Source organism: Palaemon carinicauda, chromosome 4 (genome assembly GCF_036898095.1).
Source record: "Palaemon carinicauda isolate YSFRI2023 chromosome 4, ASM3689809v2, whole genome shotgun sequence".
Lineage (NCBI taxonomy): Eukaryota > Metazoa > Arthropoda > Malacostraca > Decapoda > Palaemonidae > Palaemon > Palaemon carinicauda.
In genome coordinates, this window is record NC_090728.1 from 52,883,606 (window position 1) to 52,898,633 (window position 15,028).

Here is a 15,028-nt window from a genome sequence, read left to right on the forward strand (position 1 = left end):
CCAACTCTCGACAGATAATCAGCCATGGACATCACAGCACTGCGACCACTTTTATGAATTGGATTTATGTCAAACTGCTGAATTGTTTCAATCCATCTCCCTCGACGCCCTCTCTCTTCTCTAATATCCAGGGTGTTTAGCCATCTTAATGCCTGATGGTCCGTTATCAGATCAAACGGTGCAGAGGAGAGGTACATCCGAAATCTCTTTATCGCCAGGATAACCGCCAGTAATTCCTTTTCTGTCGTTGAATACCTCTGCTCGGATTTGGAGAATGTATGGTGGTAAAAGGCAATTGGTAACAGTTCCTTGGATGCTGACTTGTTGGCTAACATTGCTCCTGCTCCAACATCACTTGCATCAGTAATCAAAACAAACTGTTTACTATAGTCAGGAAGATGGAGTGCCACAGCATTTGCTACCTGGTTTTTAAGCCTCTCAAAAGCCTCAACCATCTCGACTGACCACTGCAATTTCTGGTGTGGGTTTTTTTCCAAAGCCTCATACAGGGGCTTAGCAGTCTGTGACATCCCTGGAATCCATTTTTGCACATAAGAAAATGCCCCAATGGCCTGACGCAACTGCCTGACAGTCAAAGGCCTAGGAAGATCCCTCAGTTGATGAACTCTTTGCTCACTAATGCGAAGCATGCCATCACCAACCACAGAACCCAGATACTCCACTTCACGAACCCCAAATTTACACTTATTCGGGGCCAGCGCAAGCCCAGCATCACGAATCCTGCTCAACACATTTCTGAGCCTTGCTATGTGTTCTTTCCATGTTGAACCCCAGACCAGTATATCGTCGAGATAACACAATGCATCCGTATAGTTGCAATCACTGAGTATTGTAGCCATCATCCGTTGAAACGTATAACCTGCCCCTTTCAGACCAAAAGGAGTTCTACCATGCCATTCAAACTGCCCCCATGGGACTACAAAGGCTGAGACCTCACAATCCTCCCTCCGAAGAGGCATCTGATGGTATCCAGACTTTGCATCAAGCACTGAAAAGTATTTTGCCTGACCAAGTCTATCAAGAAGATCCTCGACGACAGGAATTGGATGCAATGTTGCTGGCTGGGACACGCTATTTACTCCCCTATAATTAATAGCCAACCGAAGGCTTCCATCAGCTCGACGAGCGCAAACAATAGGAGCTGCCCAAGGGCTACATGATTTCTTTATTACGCCCATATCCTGAAGTTTGCTTAGCTCCTTCTTGACTTCTGCCTCCAAAGCAGGTGACAACCGCCGCGGTCTATTTGCTATTGGTGCTGAATCTGGGTTAACTCTGATTGTGTGTTCCACCCCTATCTGTACCAGCGGCAGTGGGCCTCCATTATAGAAAACATTCTTGAACTCATGAAGTACCTTGTCCATTTCCTCTTTCTGCTCAAAAGTAAGAGACTCTCCAAGGATGAAATTTCCTCTTTTCCCCTCAATTGAACTTGAAAGGCTATGGTTGCCATCGTATCCTACCACACTGGGCTCTAGTTCCCCGATCTCCTCTCCACTCTGCACAGTTTCGCTTTTATCCGATACATTTGCAACTCTCACATACATTTTCTTCTTGATTGAACCTTGGATGCAGCAATGAGGGGGGGCAACCGGAGAACCCTCAGGGCGTCGGGGACACAACAGATACTGCTCATCTGGAACCATCCCATCAGTTGAACAGCATATAAATAATTCTGTCCTAGGAGGTATCACAACTGCATTCTCAGCTCTGACAATGAGCTTCACCACTCCATCAGAGCATGATTTATGTGATTGTGTCCTTTCCCCAGTATTCAAGGGCAATGATAATTTTATTGAATCCACTCGCAACCTCCCTTTTGTCAAATCTAGAGTGACTGTGCCAAGTTTTATCCACAAGTCCATCCCAAGTATCACTCTAGTAACAAGTTTAGATACCACAACGAACCTATGTTGTCTCACTATGGTTTTGCCTAACTTTACATCCATCAGAATTTCTCCCTCAATTTGAAGTTCTTCACTGCTCGCTCCGCAAGCTGTAATATTACTCGAGCTGACAAGAGATTTCTGAGCATCACTCAAGATATCCTCAGAAACTAAGGAATAATCACTTCCGGTGTCCACCAAAGCATTATACTTAGTTTTCATCATCTCCACAGTAACGCAATTTGTAATATTTTTCAATATCCGAGTTGCTGTTTGGCTGGAGAGCACATGCCGATATCTCATTTGACCCTTCACCCTTGGCTGTACCAAAGCCACAGTGCGTTGGAAAGCGGAAGTAGAATTAAATTTTACAGACTGCTCCAAGCTCCCGTGTGGAGCAGTCCTCACTGAAAATTTCTTCCTTGAACCTGGGGAGGGTACCAAGCAGGATTTTCATCTCTCCTTCGTGCACATGCTTTCCATCCACCTGCATGTGTCATTTTACAATAATAACACTTAAATTTACGAGAAGTATAGGATTCCCTCTTCTTGCTGCCCCATGATCCAGCATTAGCATTTCCTCGTACAGTTGCAACCTCCATAGTTTCCGGTGTGTCCTCCATCAAAGAGACATTGGACGTACCCTCAATTTGATTCACATGGAGACTGGGATTCCTAGGTCCTGTAGCTTTAGTTGCTTGCTTAGTAGACAACGCTGCCAATGCAATTTTTACCACCTCATCATACGACTTGGCAGTGTCCTCTGACTCCATCCACTTCTCTCTAATCAATTGGGATCGAACATCTGCATCGTGCAACCCCGAGAGAAATCGCCATACAACACGCTTCCGTACAATATCAGTTGGTTCTTTAGCAAATGCTTGACCTGCCAACAGTTGCAGACGAGTCATATAATCACTCAGACTCTCCCCCTGCAACTGTATAGATTCCTCAAACCTCAGAATCCTTACTTCAATTGCATCCGCCGTGAGAATCCGCTGCGCAAGTCTGTCCATAATTGCAACATCGTCCTTACCCCACTCAGGGTCCTGTAACGATTGTTGCTCAACATAGTTGGCTGTTGGTCCCCTAATTTGTAATCTCAGCATGAGGGCCCTATACCCTGCGTCGCGCCAAGACGGTACTCCTCGTAGTAAGTTTGCTTGCTTGACTAACGAGAAATGCGATGAAAAGGACTGCCAAGACATTGGAGACACATCATCACCAAAAGACACACTCAGCATAATCTCCTTTGCAACAGCGTTATGTTCGGTAGGCGTGGATTCTGACATGCTGCCACCAGTCATGGTTTGACAAACACAGCGGTTCCTTTCAGTATTTATTATCCAAAACTCACGGTACAAGATACAGTTCAGTACTGAATACTGAGAATAGTATATACAGGAAGTAAACAATGATTATGATAGTTAACAGCAATAGCAGTTAAGAACTATTACAGCAATAATTAGCTTAACAGTTATATGAATATTACTTCGGAGAATAACAATAGTTAAACAGTTAAGTATACAAACTATCTCACCGGGAAATAAAAGTATATCCATAAACCAATTCATATAGGAACTCCGAGATAGTAATCTGTCATATATATAATCATATATAATCATAGGAAATGTTATAAATTAATAGGGGGGCAGAACTGTAGATAAGAACCGCCAACCGAACCCGGAGGGTTTCGTATAACATAATAAAAGTGTGATAAGTGAATATAAAATAGGGTGCACCGGGATCCAACTCTGTTGACCGGTGGCCAACCCGTCTAGACAGAGACGAACCCGCCGGGACACCCGGAGGACAAAGTCCATAAACACTGAACTACCCCCTCTAAAAGGAGGGAAGGCAACGGTCCCCTAGGGGAGGGGGGAGAGAAGCCTAGCCGCCCACCTAGCGAGAGGGGGAGCTTGGGGGAGGATCACGTGATACGGAGCAGCAGGGCTACCAACTGACGATCCCCAACCAGACAGATCAAACGGAGTAATAGCACAAATATTCATTATAATAGTAATAGCGTTGAAAAATTATATAAATATACACATAAAAAATTTAGGGCAAGGCATGCAACATAATAAATAAATCACAAAGGACACACCTGATGACTTATAAAATAAAATTGCCGCCTAGTAACGAAGGTCGGCAAGCCATAACGATACGTAACTGATATCGGCCCTAAAAATGAACCACGAGGGTTCTAAACGCTAAATAATGAATATCCACAATAACAAATAACATTTAATTAATAATAAAAATAATACACATAGTAACACCGCGAGTGAAACTAAAAGCTCTCAAAACAGGAGTACCAACTGTAAGCGGAATCAAGCAAGATCGATATGAACGAAGAGAATAAACTCCTATAATTTAAATATTAAACGATCTAGAATGCTCAAAACACAGCAAAACATAGCTTGGTACTTAACTTAGACGGTGTCTCCTGGGAAACCGACGAAGAAGCCATAATCCAGTGGAAAATAAGCAAAATACGAGAGCACAACAAAAAAGCGGGTTACAACACAGGCGTGCTAAAAGGAGTTGGGTTCTGAGCGGATGCAGAGTTGGTGGTGCCGAGTGAGGTTGAACGGCTCTCCTCTATTGGGGTCTTTGTCCTGGATGAATCTAAATAGTGCGGGACCTCTGGATTATACGCCCAATTTTATACCGACACCAATAGGTGAGCGAGCTAGTTAACCTAGCACTCCTTTACATTTTTTCTCTGGTATATTTAGCAGTAAATTACCTAAGAATAAGTGCTAAATGGAGCTTATTCACTGGGCGGCACAGGTTCGAGCCCAGAAATATATTGATAGAAAAAAATATTGAGAAATTGTTAGATTACGGAAGTTTTTTTCTTGGCCTGAGAAAATGTACGATGTAGATTTTTATGTAGAAATGTTCATGTTGTTTTATAAATCCATTTAGCATGTAAAAGTACAAAGAGTGGCCTTTCAAATGGTGTATGAAATATATATATATATATATATATATATATATATATATATATATATATATATATATATACTTGTATATATATATATATATATATATATATATATATATATATATATACATATATACAGTATTTCAATTATTTATGCACACAAAAGCACTGAGGGGAGTTCAAGACGATAAGAAAGAGCACAGGATAGAAGAGAATGGATAGAACTCATTTAATGGTTAACCCTGTAAATGGAATAATTTACATATAAATATTTATTTTGATGATGATGTTTGCATTCAAAGAAATATAGTAATATGCTACAAACTTGTTGATTAAGTCATTCAAAATAATTTCTTTTTATTTAGAATGTTTTTTTTTTTCTTATTCCTTGCAGTTATTTTCTTAGCAAAGATGGGGTTATATATTCTTGTGGTTGGGGTGCCGATGGTCAGACTGGAAGAGGCCATTATAACAATGAACCACGTGTGGGACCAGTTGTTGGTGACGTAGAAGGAGAAAACATTGTTAAGGTATCCTGTAGAGCGGACTGTGCTTTAGCTCTTAGTGGTAAGCCCTTCTTTTCACTTTTTGAAAGTTATTAGATACGTTTATATCCTTATATTTTTGTGGATAGTTGTATCTTTAGTAAAATTTTGATATAATTTGGAAAAGATTGCATTCATGATATACTATACAGTAGATAATTTTATTCTCTTTTATAGTCTGTGGTGATTTATACCTGCACAATAATGAATTGAATTACTGCATATATGCATATAACAGCCGATATCGTGTATTGTGCGACGCCCAAATTTTCACCCATTAAATATAATTTCATCATATATCTTGCATATCATGTGAGTTAGTTTTTTAGAAACCAAATCACATTAGACTAACCTCTTTACTCTTATCCCATCATCTGTTTCAGTGGGTTAGAAAATTAAAAAGATAATGATAAAAGTATCGTTAGTAACATTATGATCATTGTGTAATTGCATACAGTCATAATAACATCTGAACCAAAAACACCTGTTTTGTTATGAACAATCTAATTTGATGGCAGCTATTTTGCTGGTATTTCAATAATCGTTTGATTGTAAACAAAGCATAAGACTGACATTTTTACATTATACCCTTATTCACTATGGAGACAAGATCCTCAAGAAAATAAACTGCCAAATATAAACTAACAAGCTGTAAATGTAGGCGAGAAAACAGACATTGTCTACTCATTCAAATTAGAAGCTTCACATTTTAACTTCTGAAGGCTAGATCTCTTTTGTCTACTGAACTCTATACAGCAATACCAATCCCTTTGCTAACTAAACTTCCCATATCTGCAGTATTACAATGACTATCCTTTTTTCATAATCACCATCTCTGGTATGCAGTCCTCTGAGAGTTGTATTTTAAAAACTCTTCAATGACACAGTAGTTGAGAATGAGCAGTATATTTATATTTCTCCTAGGTTGGTCAGCATCAGTAACCACCAACAGCAGTTTCTAATTGTAGTTTTTTCAATATTAATCTTACCCGATAATCATGTAGCTGTCAACTCTGTTGCCGACAGAAATCTACGGTCGGGATACGCCAGCGATCGCTATACAGGTGGGGGTGAACACCACAGCGCCATCTGTGGTCAGGTACTCCAGTACTTCTTGTCAACACCACCTCAATTTTTCCTCTGTCGTGCCTCCGGCTAGACCTACATGGATACGCTGTTGATTCTGGAGTTATTGCTCACGATTTGGTGATGTATTTGCTCTAGAGTTTAGCTTTCGCTATTCAGGAAGTTTTATCATTAGCTTAGCTAGCTTTTGGAATTAATTTGATTTAATTATGGTGACGAAGAGAGTATGAACTCTCTTTCACTTTTAAATGGCCGACCCTTCCCTTAGACGGAAGTGTTGGTGTCGAAGAGAGTATAGACTCTCTTTCTTAATTTTGCTTAACAAAAGTTATAGATTTATTTTATATCTCTCCGCCTTTTATAGGCCTCTTCGATTAACTTCCTTTTATTATAAACTTATTAAAATTATTTTTATATTTGTTTATATTCGACCTTTCCTAATAGTAGGCGGTCTTTTCTTGGAACCGAAGTTAATTAACATTGAGCCCGTCATTTCGTTTTTACCTGTTAACATATTATGCTATTTTAATGTTTTTGAAAGAATTTCTTTGATAGTCTCGTACTGTTTTCAAAGTTGAACTAACGTTTTGTTTTGTCTCTGCAGTTGTTGACGTTCAGAACGTTCAACTTGCGCTCTATCGTTACGATAGAGAGAGAGTATTCACGGTGTCACGTTGCAATAAGAGTAAACCGATTCTAGCGTTTTGTTCATTCTTTCTTAGCTTAAATGGTTTTAATTCTAATAAAGGAACTTTTTATTTGGGAAATCTTTCAGTTTTTTTCCTTTAACAATAATATGTTTTAACGATATATATAATTGGGCTCATCTCTCAGGTTCTAAGTCAAGAGAGAGAGAGAGAGAGATAGAGACGGAGGGAGAGAGAGGAGGATAAACGTTTCGTTCAAGCGGGTAATGTTGTTATCGTTTTTGCTCTTCTCCCTAGTCTCTTTAGGGGAAGAAGGTAAACGTTTCTAGAGTTTTATTCTTGTTCTCAGGCTTTATGCGGTGAGAGATTTTAAACGTAGTTTATTTGATCTAGTGTTTAGTCTCTTTTCCAGCCACTGAATTATTTATCTTTCATTATGTTTTTCTGTTACATTGTAATACTGTTTTCGCAATTACTAACTTTTAATGAAGGATAGAATTGCGTGTTTCAGGTACAAACCACTTAAAGTTTCGAGTTCAGTGAAATAAGTGCAAACAGAAAATCAAAAGTGATAAAGTGATAAGCGCAAAGTGTTACAGTGCTGCGTTCGAGGGTTCGTCTGTTCGTGCCAGTTGTTCGCCTAGTCTGGGACCTCTTACAAGCTCCCAAGCCCAGGGGAGAAGTAATGTCGAAGGACTTATGGGTTCATCAGGCCTTGATCGACGAACAGACGTTTCCCTCCGTGGTTTCGGGTGTATCTACACACGTTGCCGACGTGATCACCCCACCCACACAAAGACGAGAGAGCCCTTTTATTCCTCGTCTGCGGAAGAGGTTTCTCGCAGAAACCATGGACCAAATCTTGCAGCTTTTAAGTGCAAGTCGGTCCCTTCCGCGCAAGTCCAACTCCTAGGTGGTGCCATTAGCACTGGGTCAGTTCGGACTTGCTGCAGTACGACAACTGCACACCTCCCAGAGAGGCAAGGTGGTATCGCAACAGGCAGTAACTCCGTCTGTTGCCGCACCAACTGTTTTAGACCCTCAGTCTCAACGGACAGTAGCTCCGTTTGTTGTTGTCTTTCTTAAACTCTAGTGGTCTATGCTGCAGACAATGCAGTCTCAGCTTGCGGTGTTGATGCAGGAGTTTCAGGCAGAGAAGGTTAGCACACCTCCTCCTGCGAGCGCTCCTCCACCTCTGCGCAGTCCACCCTGCCAGACGTATGATGTTGAGGCTCCTCCTGCCTCCATGCGTGAGCTGCCGCATTGGGAGTTGCCAGCAACCTCCACTTTCCTTGAGGCAGGAGCCTCATGCTATGCGGCAACCGCCTCAACTCTTGAGGCAAGAGCCTCAACTCTTGAGGCAAGAACCTCAACTCTTGAGGCAAGAGCCTCAACTCTTGAGGCAAGAACCTCAACTCTTGAGGCAAGAGCCTCAACTCTTGAGGCAAGAACTTCAACTCTTGAGGCAAGTACCTCAACTCTTGAGGCAAGAGCCTCAACTCTTGAGGCAAGAACCTCAACTCTTGAGGCAAGAGCCTCAACTCTTGAGGCAAGAACCTCAACTCTTGAGGCAAGAACCTCAACTCTTGAGGCAAGAACCTCAACTCTTGAGGCAAGAGCCTCAACTCTTGAGGCAAGAGCCTCTCTCTGCGCAGCCACCTCCTCAACCCTTGAGGCAGACGCAACTCTTGAGGCAGGAACCTCATGCTATGAGGCAGCCGCCTCAACGCATGCAGCAACCGCATTCTTCACAGCATGAGCCTCTCTCTGCGCAGCTACCTCCTCAACCCTTGAGGCAGACGCAACTCTTGAGGCAGGAACCTCACAGGAGCCTCATGCTATGCGGCATCCTCCTCAAACCATGAGGCAGGAGCCTCATGCTATGCGGCATCCTCCTCAACCCATGAGGCAGGAGCCTCATGCTATGCGGCAACCTCCTCTACCCATGAGGCAGCCTCATGCTATGCGGCATCCTCCTCAACCCATGAGGATGGAGCCTCATGCTATGCGGCATCCTCCTCAACCCATGAGGCAGGAGTCTCATGCTATGAGGAGCCTCATGCTATGAGGAGCCTCATGCTATGAGGAGCCTCATGCTATGCGGCATCCTCCTCAAACCATGAGGCAGGAGCCTCATGCTATGCGGCAACCGCCTCAACCCATGAGGCAGGAGCCTCATACTATGCGGCATCCTCCTCAACGCATGCGGCATGAGCCTCATCCCTTGCAGCATGAGCCTCATCCCATGCAGCATGAGCCTCATACCATGCAGCATGAGCCTCATCCCATGCAGCATGAGCCTCATCCCATGCAGCATAAGCCGCACGCCATGCAACATGCTCTGCTTACCTTACAGCATGCTCTACATACAGCATGCTCTGCATACCTTACCGCATGCTCCTCAGTCACACATCTTTGGTTGTTGCCAACTCACTAGACTGTCAAGCAGTTTCATAACGTTGCCTTCTAGTCTGCTGCTTTTGCACCAGTGAAACCCTCACTGAGAGAACTTAGCTTTTCTCGGATATGGTTCCTGTAGATGAGAAAGTGCTATTCTCCCTCCTTCTGATATTCCCTTGAGGACTCTGTCATTTGGAGAGGAGCCTTTAGCTGCTTAGCCTCCTATGGACTTTTATTTAAGCATAACATGCTTCCAGGGAGGGTAATGGTTCCACTTCAGTCGCTAACCCCGTCTGTTACCACACCTGCTCCCATAGACCTTGAGCTTTGTTGCAAGACATGCAGTCCAAGCTTAGTCCTTGTTAGAGGATTTTTTGTTTACGGAGTCAGTGTGTCACTGGGAAGACGTTCAACAACTAGCAGAAGTGACTTGTTGTGACGCAGTGCGGCAACCTCAGCAACCCGATAAGGAGTTGTCTGTACGACCCAGACAGTCTAGACAGCTTCGGGTTGTCGCGGTACTTCCTCGCTTCCCCATGGTTGACAGTTCACAGACTGTGCAGCAGTACCATGATCTTGTGTCCGGCTCCGTCAGACGACTAGCTTTTAAGAGCTCCCACAAGTCGTCGCTGTCTGGAGATTCTCAGATGGACTATGGATCTGACCAAGGAACTGGGCCTCCTGGTCAATTTTGAGGAGTCCCAGCTCGTCCCATCCCAGACCATTGTCTACCTGGGTATGGATCTTCAGAGTCGAGCTTTTCGGGCTTTTCCGTCGGCCCCAAGGATCTACTAAGCCCTAGATTGCATCCAGAGCATGCTGAGAAGGAACCAATGCTCAGTCAGGTAGTGGATGAGTCTAACAGGGACACTTTCATCGCTGGCCCTGTTCATCGAGTTAGGGAGACGCCACCTCCGCCCCCTTCAGTATCATCTAGCGGCTCACTGGATAAAGGTCATGACGCTAGAGACGATCTCAGTTCCTGTTTCCGAAGAGAGGAGGTCTACTCTCACGTGGTGAAAGAACAGCTTTCTTCTCAAGGAAGTCTACCTTTGGCTGTTCAGAAACCCGACCGCCGTCTCTTCTCTGACGCATCAGACACGGGCTGGGGTGCGACTTTGGACGGACAGGAATGCTCGGGAACATGGAATCAGGAGCTAAGGACACTTCACATCTATTGCAAGGAGCTGTTGGCGGTTCATCTGGCCTTGATAAACTTCAAGTCCCTCCAGCTTAACAAGGTGGTGGAGGTGGACTCTGACAACACCACAGCCTTGGCTTACATCTCCAAGCAGGGAGGGACTCATTCGTGGAAGTTGTTCTAGATCGCAAGGGACCTCCTCATCTGGTTAAAAGATCGAAAGCTCACGCTGGTAACGAGGTTCATTCAGGGCGATAGGAATGTCATGGCAGATCGCCTTAGCCGGAAGGGTCAGGTCATCCCCACAGAGTGGACCCTTCACAAGAATGTTTGCAGCAGACTTTGGGCCCTGTGGGGTCAGCCAACCATAGATCTGTTCGCTACCTCGATAACCTAGAGGCTCCCGTTGTATTGTTCTCCGATTCCAGACCCAGCAGCAGTTCACGTGGATGCTTTTCTGCTGGATTGGTCCCATCTCGACCTGTAGGCATTCCCGCCGTTCAAGATTGTCAACAGGGTACTTCAGAAGTTCGCCTCTCGCAAAGGGACACGGCTGACGTTGGTTGGCTCCGCTCTGGCCCGCGAGAGAATGGTTCATAGAGGTACTGCAATGGCTGGTCGACATTCCCAGGACTCTTCCTCTAGGAGTGGACCTTCTACGTCTACCTCACGTTAAGAAGGTACATCCAAACCTCCACGCTCTTCGTCTGACTGCCTTCAGACTTTCGAAAGACTCTCAAGAGCTAGGGGCTTTTCGAAGGAGGCAGCCAGAGCGATTGCCAGAGCAAGGAGGACATCCACTCTCAGAGTCTATCAGTCTAAAGGGGAAGTCTTCCGAAGCTGGTACAAGGCCAATGCAGTTTCCTCATCCAGTACCACTGTAACCCAGATTGCTGACTTCCTGTTACATCTAAGGAACGTAAGATCCCTTTCAGCTCCTACGATCAAGGGTTACAGAAGTATGTTGGCAGCGGTTTTCCGCCACAGAGGCTTGGATCTTTCCACCAACAAAGATCTACAGGACCTCCTTAGGTCTTTTGAGACCTCAAAGGAACGTCGGTTGTCCACTCCAGGCTGGAATCTAGACGTGGTCCTAAGGTTCCTTATGTCATCAAGATTTGAACCTCTCCAATCAGCCTCTTTTAAGGACCTCACATTAAAAACTCTTTTCCTCGTGTGCTTGACAACAGCTAAAAGAGTAAGTGAGATCCACGCCTTCAGCAGGAACATAGTTTTCACATCTGAAACGGCTACATGTTCCTTGCAGCTCGGTTTTTTGCTAAAACGAGCTTCCTTCACGTCCTTGGCCTAAGTCGTTCGAGATCCCAAGCCTGTCCAACTTGGTGGGGGACGAACTGGAGAGAGTACTTTGCCCAGTTAGAGCTCTTAGGTACTATCTAAAAAGGTCATAACCTTTACGAGGACAATCAGAAGCCTTATGGTGTGCTATCAAGAAGCCTTCTCTTCCAAGGTCTAAGAACTCAGTTTCTTACCTATTCAGGCTCCTGATTAGGGAAGCACATTCTCATCTTAAGGAAGAAGACCTTGCTTTGCTGAAGGTAAGGACACATGAAGTGAGAGCTGTGGCTACTTCAGTGGCCCTCAAACAGAACCATTCTCTGCAGAGTGTTATGGATGCAACCTATTGGAGAAGCAAGTCAGTGTTCGCATCATTCTATCTCAAAGATGTCCAGTCTCTTTACGAGAACTGCTACACCCTGGGACCATTCGTAGCAACGAATGCAGTAGTAGGCGGGGGCTCAGCCACTACATTCCCATAATCCCATAACCTTTTTAACCTTTCTCTTGAATACTTTTTATGGGTTGTACGGTCGGCTAAGAAGCCTTCCACATCCTTGTTGATTTGGCGGGTGGTCAATTCTTTCTTGAGAAGCGCCGAGGTTAAAGGTTGTGATGAGGTCCTTTAGTATGGGTTGCAGCCCTTTATACTTCAGCACCTAAGAGTCGTTCAGCATCCTAAGAGGACCGCTACGCTCAGTAAGGAAGACGTACTTAATAAAGGCAGAGTAATGGTTCAAGTCGTCTTCCTTACCAGGTACTTATTTATTTTATGTTATTTTTGAATAACTAATAAAATAAAATACGGGATACTTAGCTTCTTTGTTAACATGTATGCTGGTCTCCACCCACCACCCTGGGTGTGAATCAGCTACATGATTATCGGGTAAGATTAATATTGAAAAATGTTATTTTCATTAGTAAAATAAATTTTTGAATATACTTACCCGATAATCATGATTTAATTGACCCACCCTTCCTCCCCATAGAGAACCAGTGGACCGAGGAAAAAATTGAGGTGGTGTTGACAAGAAGTACTGGAGTACCTGACCACAGATGGCGCTGTGGTGTTCACCCCCACCTGTATAGCGATCGCTGGCGTATCCCGACCGTAGATTTCTGTCGGCAACAGAGTTGACAGCTACATGATTATCGGGTAAGTATATTCAAAAATTTATTTTACTAATGAAAATAACATTTTTCTTGGATTTTTTTCCACTGTGCAGGAATTTGTTTTGATTTTTAAGAGAAATGGTGACACATTAACAATACAATTGAATGAAGTATTCAGTCATTGTCAAATCCATATATTGTATATCATGGAACTAGAGTAAGGTAATTATACGTAAGAAAAATTTCGATTGTTGGTTAACTACTACTGTAAGATAATACTTATTAAATGATGTGTCATTGAAATTAACATTTAAAGTAGTATTTTTTCATGTCGGAGTGACTTTCCATTACAGATAAAGGTGAAGTTTTTGGCTGGGGCAATAACGAATATCAGCAGCTCATTACTGTAACAGAAGAAATGCAGACTCATACAGCTCATAAACTAAAGTTGTCGGGCATTGGACGAATAGTCGATATTGCTTCTGCAGGCACTACGTGTTTGGCTCTTAATGGTAAGTATAGTTATTCAATTTTACCCAATTCTTGTGTGTTTTTCATCAAGTTTTAAGTATGACTGATGTATAGTTTACTTATATTAGAAAAATAATTAAAGGACCCCAAGGTATGATTGTTGTTAAATAGTACCTTGAACTCAAGTTTTCAGGTTAGCTACTGCATAATGCTGCTGTAGCTTTTTTTTCTTTTGTAACACTTGAAAGTTATTTTATTCAAGGGATTGAATAGATAGATCTTGGAAATAAGACACATAACCTATAAACAAAATGGATTATAAATCCTAAGACTTGCATTCAAGATACAGTACATTAATATCTTCACCAGTTTGTAGAGGCAACTTTTGTTTAGGGATTATGTAGTTAAATGACATTTGTGATCATACATCATGACGGGATTTATAGTGACCTATTTCTAATAGAAATTTGTTACTATTTGAATACAAATTTTTGTGTCACTTATATGGGGTTTAATCTTTAGTCAGTTTACTACAACCAGAAAGAAAGAAAAGGTGCCTAACTGGTAACTATATAATAGGTTACCAGGCAACTCCACTACTGGACAGCATCATGAGCTACTGCAAGGAAAGCTCCACTTCTCTCTTGGTTGCTTCAAGAGGCCACTCTATGATCATGACTTACTCCACATTGGATTACCCTTGTAGTGCTCCTTTTTGTGCTATGAGTAGTGTTATGTGGACTTGCCCTGGCTGTGATGGTCTCCCTAGTGGCACCTTCATGAGTCGGGTCAAGATTGATTTGCATTCCTTTTGCTTGAACTGCTGTGGTAAGCTGTGTTCCTTAGAATCCCCTTATGATTTTTGTAGGGAGTGGCCATCCTCCCACTCCTTTCCTCCTTTTCTGGAGCCCTCAGTGACTCCGGTAACTGAGGATGATAGCCAAGATTTACTTACATTGCAAATTACTGTAATGATACCTTTGTTATTGTATTATTGCCAGTAGGGCCTAGCAGTCACAAATTGCTCCTAGAGACTGATCCCCTGGCTACAGCCCTGCACTTCCTGTGCCTGATTCAGTCCCCCTGTCATTAGTACCAGATTACACTGATCTGCATAGATCCCCCTCACCTCCCACTGGTGTACTTAGTAGTGAGCCCTTTTTTATGGCGTTCCAGCAGCAGAATGATATTTTGCTGTTGGAGGTGTCGTTGTTGAAAATGTTAAAAGTCTCCCCTCATTCTCACCCAAGAACAACATAATTGAGTTGAGACTGCCATTTCCCCACATACTGAGGCACCCCTGTTGGAAGGTCCTTATCTTTCCCCAACTCGTACATATGAGTCTGGCTTTCCATGTACGCCCAGGAGTCGTTGGCATCATTCTTTTTGAAAAAATTTTCAGGACTCATTTCAGAATTCTCCCTCATATTCTGATATTGTTCATCCTCAGTGGTGTCCACAATACA

General features: G+C 43.1%; 1 protein-coding gene across 1 annotated transcript in view; it reads left to right on the forward strand.

The window, feature by feature from the left end:
* Positions 1 to 15,028, forward strand: part of LOC137639089 (RCC1-like G exchanging factor-like protein) — an 87,809-nt gene that overhangs the window by 46,301 nt on the left and 26,480 nt on the right. The window contains exons 8-9 of the mRNA XM_068371414.1: positions 5,255 to 5,427; positions 13,445 to 13,603. Coding sequence (XP_068227515.1) covers positions 5,255 to 5,427; positions 13,445 to 13,603 — 332 coding nt within the window. The remainder of the gene's footprint in view (positions 1 to 5,254; positions 5,428 to 13,444; positions 13,604 to 15,028) is intronic.